Source organism: Trichosurus vulpecula, chromosome 6 (genome assembly GCF_011100635.1).
Source record: "Trichosurus vulpecula isolate mTriVul1 chromosome 6, mTriVul1.pri, whole genome shotgun sequence".
Taxonomy (NCBI): Eukaryota; Metazoa; Chordata; class Mammalia; order Diprotodontia; family Phalangeridae; genus Trichosurus; species Trichosurus vulpecula.
Window position 1 is genome coordinate 254,264,563 of NC_050578.1, and position 11,300 is coordinate 254,275,862.

The window sequence follows — 11,300 nt, forward strand, 5'->3', positions numbered from 1 at the left end:
ACACCGGTAGAGTGTTGCCTCTCCTCACTCTCCTCAGTGACACCCTGGGGATGCCTGGACTGATTCCACAAGAGCAAAATTAGCTTTGGCACTCACTCCCCTGTGTGAACGTGCTTTCTTCAGCCCTAGGAGTTGGAGATTTGCTCTTGGCGAAGATCTGGAGAAAACACACACAGGAGAACTTGTCATTTCCAAGCCCCATCAGTCAGCTGCTGAAAAAAATCTTGCCCCCAAGTCTTCCAGTGGCAGCAACTTCTTCAAACCTCCAAGTTCAAATTCAAAGCTATTCATCCTCAATTTCAGATTTTTTTCTCATTGACTGAAGAGAAGGTAAAACAGTAGATACGCCTGCTCCAAGAAGAAAGTGAAGGAGTGGCCCAAAAGTGAGAGCTTCAGGAAATACAGATGCCACAAAAAGATTCATGTTTTCCCATGAGTATGATTATCCTCATTTGCAGATAAGGAAACTGAAGCTCTGAAAAGTTAACTGATTCTTAAGCTAGTAAGTGTCAGAGGAAGGCTTCAAGGGCAGTTCCTCCTAACTGCCATGTCTAGTGATCCATCCACTAAGCTAAGCCATATCTTCCTGAGGATAAAGTGTGTGCCTTTTTTCCCTTGAAAACTAGCTTAGCAAGAGTCAAAGTACGCCCCCCCTTGGTGTCCAGCATCCTCCCAATGATGAAGGCCCCATTCTTTGTGGAATGGCTCTCCCGAAGCAGCAAGAAGCCCTCACACCTTGGCCAAGGTGACTCTGAGGCTTCCATAGAAGGGGGAGGCCGAGGCACCCCAGGTCTTCTGTTTTTGGGGCCTCCTGATACCTCAGGGTCAGATGGCCCTTCTACAAGTTCCTGGCCCCTGGCACTACCCACTGCCACCATCAAAGGGTCTTCTTCAGTCAAATCCAGGTCTCTAAGCGAGGAGGCTTCCCCTGAGGTCAGCAGGGTCAGCTGCGGGCTACCAGAGGGCCCAGGCCCGGAACCCCATGGCTGGAGGGCCCTGCCACCTTCCCACAGATTTCACAACCAAACAAATCAGCACTCTGCAGAGCTCCTTCAAACGCCACTACTATCTGGGCACTGCCAAGAAGTGCAAACTGGCAGGCAAGATGGGACTATCTAAAGTTCAGATAAAAACCTGGTTCCAGAATTGCCACATGAAACTGAAGCGCCAGCTCTTTTCTAAGACAGTCCTTCAAATACTTTAAGAAGGCTGTCAGGTCCTCTCCTATCAAGTCTTCCTTTGTCCAGAGTAACCATCTCTAGTTACTCCAACAAATCCTCAATTGGATTAATGCTAGGCCATGCTGACTGCCCATCTCTGTACACACAGGGACATAGGCCTTCCCACGTAGGACCTCGAAAAGAGTAGGCGCTCGATAAACATTTAATGAGTTAAAATTATCCATATTGTGTCAGGGTGAAGGTTAGAAGGATTGAGGGATTTGGTTCTCTTTTGGCCGTCTTCTACACGGATACTTCCTGGTATAACGGACAGAGAGACATTCTTTCTGTCACAAATCAATCAACCAAACCGATCATTTATTCAGTATCTCTTCTGCATCCATTCCACTCTGAGAGGCACAGGAACAAAAAGGACAAAGCAACTCAATTCAACGAGCCTTTATCAAGTTCCTACTATTCTGCTTGGACAGCTAGGAGGCAAAGTAGATAGAGGGCCAGGCCTGGAGTCAGGAAAACTCATCTTCTTGAGTTCAAATCCGGCCTCAGACTCTTACTAGCCATGGGACTCTGAGCAAGTCCCTTAACCCTGTCTGCCTCAGTTTTCTCATCTGTAAAATGAGCTACAGTGTCTTTGCCAAGAAAATCCCAAATGGGGGTCACAAAAATTTGAACATAACAGAAATGACTAAACCATAGCAACTGTGCTTAGCATGAAAAATACAAAGAAAGGCAAAAAAGTTATTAATTACACTAAAAATGAGTCCCCTCTGCTAAGGGGAAACAACATACAAGCAAGATATTCGTTGTTGTCCTGTTTCAGTCATGCCCAACTCTCCGTGACCCCATTTGGGTGTTTTTGCAAAGATAATGGAGTAGTTTCCCATTTCCTTCTCCAGCTCATTTTACAGATGAAGAAACTGAAGCAAAGAAGGTGAAGTGACTTGCCCAGAGTCACCCAGCTAGTAAGTGTCTGAGGCCAGATTTGAACTCATGAAGATGGGTCTTCCTGATTCCAGGACCAGTGTTCTATCAACTGTGCCACCTAGCTGCCCTCAAACAAGACATACACAGAATATATTGGAGATGATCAACAAGATGACAAAATGAAATGATCTTTGCACTAAGAGCTTATATTCTACAAGGGAATGGGGAAAGATCTTGGTTCAAGTCTCACTTTTGACATAATCTAGCTGTGTGATCCTGGGCAACTTAGCCAACCTTTCAGGGCTCTAGGCAACTTACTACCAATAGAAGCTGCAAAGTTACAGATAAATTCCCCATCTACATCTGTGGAGGAAGTTTCCATTCCAGAAGCTCTCCCGATTAATAAAATTGCAGATCTGGACTCCAAAAAGGGCAATTTGGGTTACTCTTTGTGTTGCCCCTGTTTTCAGGGAAGGGAGGAGGGAAGGCATGAAAGGACAGCCAGAAGCTGACACTCCTGGGCAGCAAGCCCAAACTGACCAGGTGCTCCTCATTTGCACTTGATTAGCACTCTGCCCAGTGGAACTCTACCCTAGAGATGAGATCTGGAAAGAGTCAGGGTGGAGAGAAGGCAACATGCCCGGAAATGCCCAAGCTGGCTACTGCCCAGCCTTCTTCTAATCTGGGGTTAACAAGGGGACTTTCTGTTTCTTTCCATAAATGTTCTTCCAGCCCCTTTCCCTGGCACTGAAATCAACAGAAAAACCCAATTCCTGCTCTAGTAACTGCTTTTATGATTAGTTTCATTAATTAGCACCCAAAAGACAGGAAAAAGGAAGAGCTGCAAGGTTTGATGTAAGATATGGAGGATAGCTCCAGCAAATGTTCCCTCTCTCTCTCAGCCTCCTGAGTGACCAGAAAGAAGAGTTCACCGCATAATTCTGGCTCTATTCAATATTTTCTTCCTTTATGCAAACGCACTGTTCTCGTTTTTACCATTGGTGACTTCAAGTAACAAAGAAACAAAAGAGCTGGAAATCAATTAAGCAGTAAAGCTTTGCCTAGTGGGACTCAGGAGCTCCAGTGTCTTTGACTGGGTGAGTTGCCAACCTCCTACTCTGCCTTCTTTTGTGTTTTCTAAAAAGCCAGGAGGCTGTAGGCAATGTGTCAGTCAAATGAAGGAAATACGAGCATCCAAAGGAACCTTTTCCTGAGTCCCTTTCCTTGGGTCCTGTCTCTCCTCAGATGATCAAGCTCATGTGTGTTTTATTCTCCCCCCACTCAGCAGAAGATAAGTAATCAACCAATCTATAAGCACTTTTTAATCACCTATTATGGGCGAAGCACTGTGATGGGCTCTGGGGATACGAAGAGTAACATCAAACAGTCCCTGCCCTCAAGGAGCTTACATTCTTGGTGGACCCAAGGGAGGATGGGAAGTAATATGTAGATATGCACATGTTTACATAAACATAAGTTTCTTGAGGACAAGGACTGTGTATCATTTTTGTCTATATCGGGGCACTTTACACAGAGTAGGCAGTCAAATAATTATGGAATCGTTGATTAAAAGCAGAGCCAGGCTATGTCCCTTACATTTGTTGATTGCTGGAATCCCCAAGCCCCTCTCCAATACACATACATTTCTCCCTAGCTAATGAGAAAATAAACTAGTAAAGTGATTAGAATAGGAAACTCTTAATCTCAGTCTGGTGAAGTCCCTGGTCCCTTTCTCAGAATATTTTTAGATGCATAAAACAGAATACATAGGATTGCAAAAGTAATCAATTACATAAAAATCCCGTTATCAAAAAAAAAATTTTAAGTTTCTAGACTCTACATTAAAAGCCCTTGTGTTAGAGGGATGAAGGCCACATGAGTCTCCATTCCCTACCATGTCTTTCTATGCACCTTCCCTCATGGATGGTACAGTACCAGTTACTAAAAAGCTAGACATTCGGAAAAGGAATGCATATAAAAATGAGTTCAATCTGAGATGGGCCATGAGTTAGTGAAAGGCTATAGAAAAGACTGTTTTTAATGGATCTGTGATTTCATCAATGTATGGAACTCCCTCTACCAATGCAAATTAGCACCTGCTATGCAATTCAAGAGTTTTAGAGAATTGCCTAGGACACTGAGAAGTTGAGTTATTGGCCCTGTGTTACAGAGCCAGTAGGGGTCGGAGGTGGGATTTGAATCCAGGTCTTCTTTTCTTGGATCTCGGGAAAACTTTCCGTCTACTAGATACTACTCTGTTCTCATGGAAAAGATATATGGTACCTTTCAATATAGGGCAGGTAGGTGGCACAATGGGTAGAGTGCTGGGCCTGGAGTCAAGAAGACTCATCTCCTGGAGTTCAAATCCAGCCTCAGACAGACTAGCTGTTTGGCCTTGGATAAGTCATTTAACCCTGTTTGCTTCAGTTTCCTCATCTGTAAAATGACCTGGAAAAGGAAATAAATGGCAAACTACTCTCAAGCATCTCTGCCAAGAAAACCCCAAATGTGGTATGAAGAGTCAGACTAGACTCAAAAATGACTGAACAACATGTGACAGTATCTGTGTTGAGTGCTGGAGATACAAAGACAAAAGGCACTTCCTGACCTCAAGGAGTTTACACTCTATGGAGAAGAGTGTATATCATTTTATACAGTCACACAGCTAGGGATACAACATACAGTCCAAATAATCTCTCTAATAAGTCGTTCCTCTTCTCTGGGTCTCAGTTTCCTCATCTGGAAAATGAGAATATTGGACTAGATGATCCTCTAAGGCTCCCCTTGTAGAGCCCAGGATCCCTGAGGCTGGTCTTTGGAGTGTGTGGGGTGTTCAGGAGGACTAGCATCTCTGGTGGGAAGGCTGCTTATCCACCTTCAGGGTCCACCAGTCACCCAACTCTCAACTGCGGCTCTAAGAGGCTATAGCATGTGCAGTGCCCACACCCCAGTAAAAAACCATCTCAGCAGATTGGCTAAACCAGGTTAAAGATCACTGACAGGCCTCAAACATCAATGACTTAGGGGGATGTCTACCCCAAGCACACAAACAGATTTTTTTTCCCCAAGTGGAATGAACAAATGAGAGCAGTTTGTTCCAATGGCCATGCACTTGGCTGCTGTGGAGCGTTAAGAGCTTGTTCAGACATTGAAGATGCCAAGGTCATCCACTACACCCTGGGACATTGTCAGTCTTAACTTTTGTCCTACCGCTGGATTTTAATGACTCTGGAAGAGAGAGTGAGGCTGATCATCCCATGACAGCATTTGTCCTCTTAGAAAATGAAGATGAACAAGGCTGGTCTAGCAAACAGATCACAGGATCATGGCTCTAGATCTAGAGAGGGGCTCAAAGGCCATTTAGCCCAACCTTCTTATCTAACAGCTGAAGACACTGAGGCCCAAAGAGCGGCACTGATTTGCCCATGGTCACACAAGTGATCGGGGGAGAGGCAGAATCTGACACCAGAATCAGTACTCTTCTCATAGAACCAGATTTCTTACTGATTCTACCTGTTTTTTTACTCTGATAGGAGAGGCCATCTTGCGCTCTGTCTCTCTCTCCCTCCCTCCCTCCCTCCATCCCTCTCTCACCATCTCTCCCTCCCTCCCTATACACACACACACACACACACACACACACACACTGAAATGGATAGTGGTGAAGTTGAAAGCAAGTCTGCTGCACCTAAATACAGTGGTGTCAGAAAGTTATCGCCAAAGAATCTCCCAGGTCCTGGACCCTGTTTACTTGTCTTCTCCCCAATATCATTCCAGCATCATTGTTGTTTGGGAAACATAGTGAGCCTGAGTTACACACATGGCTAAGTCCTCGAATCCCATGTGAATTTCCCTGCAGACATTTTCATCTTTCTTATTTAACTCCTTGTCTTTTATGATTAAATAATCAACTCATTTATGACCACAGGATGCCTTTCCCTCTCCCAAAATGTAAAAGTGCTCCACACACTAGATAGGAAACTGGAAGAAATGTGCGCCAGGGAAAAAACATAGCATGCTTGAGCTGCAACAGAACAAATGTTGGCTAATTTTTTGTTTAAGGGTTTGTAGTTTCCTGACTGCTGAAATGAGAATTTTCATGTTTTGAATATGCTGTAATTTATGCAGGAAACATTCAGGAGCTATTTCAACTAAAGCCAAGTTTAAAATTATCCAAACACCCTTGGGGCCAAAAAAGCCTATTGAAAATAGTTGCTAATTGAGCTGTTTGGACCATAGGTTTCTTTTTTTAGGGAAGGGGCTGGGAGGTGGGGGAGAGAGGTGGGCGGAAAGGGAGGTAAAAGAGATACAATAGAAGTGCCCAAGTAATCAGAGGCATTAGACATAGATATAATTCTTAACACCAGAATTTTATAATCTTCCTTGCATAATAGAAACACAGATTCTCATTTGCTAGTCTTGAGAACTTGTAAAAATTGGGACTTATAAGGGTGTGGGAAACAGGCACACTAATACATTGTTGGTGGAATTGCAAATGGATCTAACCATTCTGGATCTCAATTTGGAATTATGCAAGATGAGTGCTTAAACCATTCATATCATTTGGCCCAAGAAATCCACTTCTAGGCATATGCTCCCAAAACATGCCCCCCAAAAGCAAAGGTATGTTTATGTATGAAAATATTAATGGTGTCACTCTTAGTGGTAACAAAGAACTGCAAACAAAGTGGGTGTCTATTGATTGGGAAACAGCTGGGGGGACAAACTGTGGTATATGATTACAATGTTACATTATTATGTAGTATGAAATGGCAGATAAGAGAGGAGGAAACACAGGAAGGCTTTTATGGATTGATTTAAATTGTATATGGATGTATAAATATACATTATTTACATTGAAATAAATAGAACCGAAAGAATACATGTATAGCATGTACCCTCTGGCTCTACTCTCTTAAAGTCATACATTACAGTTTCTCTGCAGTGTTTTGTGGTACCCTAAAGGGTCTGTGGAGTGTCTCTTCTCTACTGCCCTTGGCCTGAGCTCCCAACAGCTGTGTTCCCCTGCATTTTAGGAGCCTGTGACCAGCACCCTCATTTTATTCAACCACTTAACATCAACTAGCTTTTAAGAAGAGTTATTTACTTTGAAGACATAAAAAGAACAAGCATTCCCCCAACAACTCAGGGGCATAATCTTCCCTATACCACCTTGGTATCTGGGAAAGATAGCTCAAAATTTAGGTAAAAAAGCCACTGCAAGGTATTTGAAATGTAACAGGTGGTGGGAGCTTGAACTAAGGCAGTGATTATGTGAGAAGGGAGAAGGGGACAGTTGTGAAAGATGTTGCAAAGATTGAATCAACAAGGTTTCTCAACTGATTGGCTTCTGGAGGTGGAAGAATAAAAAGACAAGGATGATTTCAAGGTTATTAATATGGGTAACAAGAAAGATGGTGATAGGAAAGTTAGAAAGAAGGCTGGGTCAACAGGAAAAGTAAAGAGAGGTTTTGGACATGAGTTAGAGAGCTTTATAACATATACAGAAGAAAATGTTTGGCAGGCAATTAGTGAAAAGGGACTGGCATTAAGGATAGAAATGATAATGTTCCTTAGATCTGTTTCATTCTAAACTGAGAAATTATTTGGGAATTTTAAAAACAGAAGGCAATATTCTATTGAATAAACAGAAAAGGAGAACTAAAGACTTAGCAGCATAACCTGACATTTTAAGTTGTTCACTGACCTGGCTGAAAACTATCAATAGGAATTCACATTTATTTAACTTTTTTCATCCATGCTTGTTTTGTTAAAAATAATTGCTAAAATGCCAAATATGTGGTGGCAGTCAAATGTAATTCAAATGAAGCAAATTAATGTTTTCATGGAACTATGCAATAAATGGGAGTACACCATCCAGTGACATTGATTGTGAATAACCCATGACTTCTCAAAATGTGTGACTCTTGTCCATGTATCCTGTGCAACTTCCCATTTCATTGTGCTGTTACTGTGCTACAAAGTGCTACTGCATTTCTACTGGATGTCTCCAGGTGACTGCATGGCTACTCTTTGCTCCCATCTGCTGGGCTTCAGCTACCTAGCCTCTTCAAGACCAACTACCCCTCCCTACTACCCTTTCTTAGGTTGTAGTGACTAGAAAACCTCTTTCTGACAGCTAGAGTTGCAGTTCTTTTAACACATAGCCATGAACTAAGCACTGAGGCATCTGAGAGGCCAACAGCAGAATGCTCCAGGCTAAGATTAAGCCTATCCTTTTAGACTGACTTTTATCTGGAGTTGGTTCAAAGTCAAGGGACTCAGGCAACTATCTCATAAGGTTTAAGAAATTGCTTTTAACTCCTGTTGAGTGCCTGCCTGGGATCCTGTAGCCTCAAAATGTATTTTGAATACTATGCCAGAAAGAAATCCAAAAGAGGTCTGTGCTCACTGCTGCACTGAGGAAAGCCTCACTCACACTGTCTTCTTTGACTGGAATGTAAATGAAACTAGGGGCCAGAACCAAAGCTAGGAGAGAAGTAAGGTTATTGCCCCTCACCCCCATATCTCTGATTTTTATGTATATCTGCCAATCCAAAACTCTCTACTTTCCCCTAATACTTTGGCCAATGCAAACCCATGCTGTGTTGTTATAGGTACAAAAATATATTTCAACAAAACAAACAACATGGTGCTAATCACCTCCTGCAGTGGAAAGAATAATAACTAAAGGTCAGGGGACCTGTGTTCTAATTCTTGCCCTTCATTCTGGTCCTCAGTTTCCTTATCTGCAAAATAAGGGGCTTAGAGGAGACGATCTCCGAGGTCCCCTTCAGATCTTATTGTAACACATTTCAAGAGGGCAACTAAGAAGGACTATGAGGAAAGAAGAGATGTTTTATCACCAGAGAGAACCAAGAGGAAATGGTACCAATTTCAGTATAAGGGATATAAACTAAGATATTTTGATGTGGCATTTATTAAGCAATATTAGGTTTCTCAAGGTTGGGTTCCTCTTATAATCTTTCTCTCCTCCCCAACTCCTGCCCTCATATAAGGGGACTTCAACATACATATTGATATTGGCTCAAAAACCTTAACTGCCCAGTTCCTCAAGTCACTCATTTAGCATGACTTACTCCACCCCACCCCAGCTACACGGACAGAAGATCATACTTTTTATTTTGCCTGTAAAGACCCTACTTTCATGTTCATGAACTCTGAAATTCCTTTTACAGAACTTTTGTCCTACCTGTCCCTCTGCCTTGCAGTCTTTAATCCTGTTCTTAATCCTCACCATGATCTGCAAACCATCCACCCCTTGGTGCTTTCCCAGATCATCATCCCTTCACAGGTTACAAACTTCCCTCTTCCCCATCATAACCCCTTGGTGAAACATTTCAGTTCTCCACCATTCTCTTGTCTCACATCCAATGTCCCTTTATCCTATTAACAATCATGCCCTGACCAGCCTCAGCCTTGGTTTACTCCCACCATCCACTGCCTTCACTCCTACTCACAAGCTGCTCAGCATAGCTAGAAAAATCATGAAACTGTGCTAACTGGATTTGCTACAAATTTATGATCTTGATCTCACCTGGACCTACACTAAGGCAAGGCAACCCTTTTACAGTTGCTTAACCATTTCACTAACCCACTCTTCACAACATCTTTTCCAAGACCTTTCATTCCTCTTCAAATCTCCCATGGCTCCCCCTCTTCCAGTCCTCTTAGCTGAAAACTTGTCTCATATTTCAATGAAAAAACAAATGAGGCTATTCACCATGAACTTCATCTTATCCCCTCTTCGTTTCATGTCGCTGAGATACATTTACCCACTATCTCCTCCTTAACCTTGTCTCCATGAAAAGGTGACCCATCTCCTTGCCAGAGCAAACAGATCTATATGCACAAATGATCCCATTCCATCTCATCTTCTCCAGCAGATCATCATTCTAACTAATATCCACTCTCTCCCTGTCTACTGCCCCACCATCTACAAACTTACCCATGTCTTTCTCATCCTCAAAAAAACCAGCTTTGATCCATCCATCAATGCATATATCTTCTCCCCTTCATGGCTAAAACACTTAATGATGCCATCTGAAATTCATTCCTCTCACCTCTTCTCATGCTCTTAATACTGCAGTCAGGCTTTTGACATCCATATTTGACTGAAACTGCTTTCTCCCAAGTTATGAATGATCCCTTAATTGCCACATCAAATGGCCTTTTCTCAATCCTCACCTTCTTGAATTCTTTGCAACCTTTGACACTGTTGATAAGCCTCTTTCTTTTCACTATTCTCATCTCTCCAGGTAATTAGAATACTTCTCTCCCCTATCTCTCCTCCTACCTGTCTGACCATTCCTTTTCAGTTTTCTTTAGACTTCCAATACCAAGATGACAGAGTGAGGAAGGAATGTTCAGGAGCCCTTTGAAATTCTCCTCCAAACAACTATAAAACTGCCTAGGAGCAGGGAAGCAGCTCACCTCAAGCAGGAAAGATCTGTCTCACTGGGAGGGAGGGGAGTGATGTCCAAGAGCAGCAGCAGCAGCAGCAGCCAGCCTCACAGTAGGGGACCTGCAACAAGGCTCCAAGCCTAGGACAATCCATCATCAAGGCTCCACCCTCCTGCAAACCAGCAACCCCCTGGGCAAGTGAACAATCTGTGCAGCACAGCAAGGCCCTATCCCAGCAACTAAATCACTAACAAAACTAACAGAAATCATATGGTTATCTCAATAGATGCAGGAAAAGTCTTTGACAAATATAGCATCCACTCTTGTCAAAAACACTAGAGAGCATAGGAATAAATGGAGCTTACCTTAAAATGACAAATAATATTTATCTAAAACCATCAGCAAGCATTATGTGTAATGGGGGTAAGCTAGAAGCCTTCCTAATACAATCAGGATGCCCATTGTCACCTCTATTATTTAATATTGTAGTAGAAATGCTAGCTAGAGCAATAAGAGAAGAAAAAGACAATAAAGGAATGAGAATAGGCAATAAGGAAACAAAATTATCACTCTTTGCAAATGATACAATGGTGTACTTAGAGAATCTTAGAGAATCAATTGAAAAACTACTGAAATTGTTAACAACTATAGCAAAGTTGCAGGATACAAAATAAACCCGTATAAAACATCGGCATTTTTATATATTACCAACAAAGTCCAACAGCAAAAGACAGAAAGAGAAATTCCATTTAAAAAAACTGTAGACAATAT

The 11,300-nt window shown here is 42.4% G+C and overlaps 1 protein-coding gene across 1 annotated transcript; it reads left to right on the forward strand.

The window, feature by feature from the left end:
- The first annotated feature begins 675 nt into the window (after positions 1-675).
- LOC118854965 (homeobox protein pv.1-like) lies at positions 676-1,204 on the forward strand. The gene is given in 2 exon segments (XM_036765129.1): positions 676-987; positions 989-1,204. Coding segments are annotated over 2 exon segments (528 nt in total).
- The last annotated feature ends 10,096 nt before the right edge of the window (positions 1,205-11,300 follow it).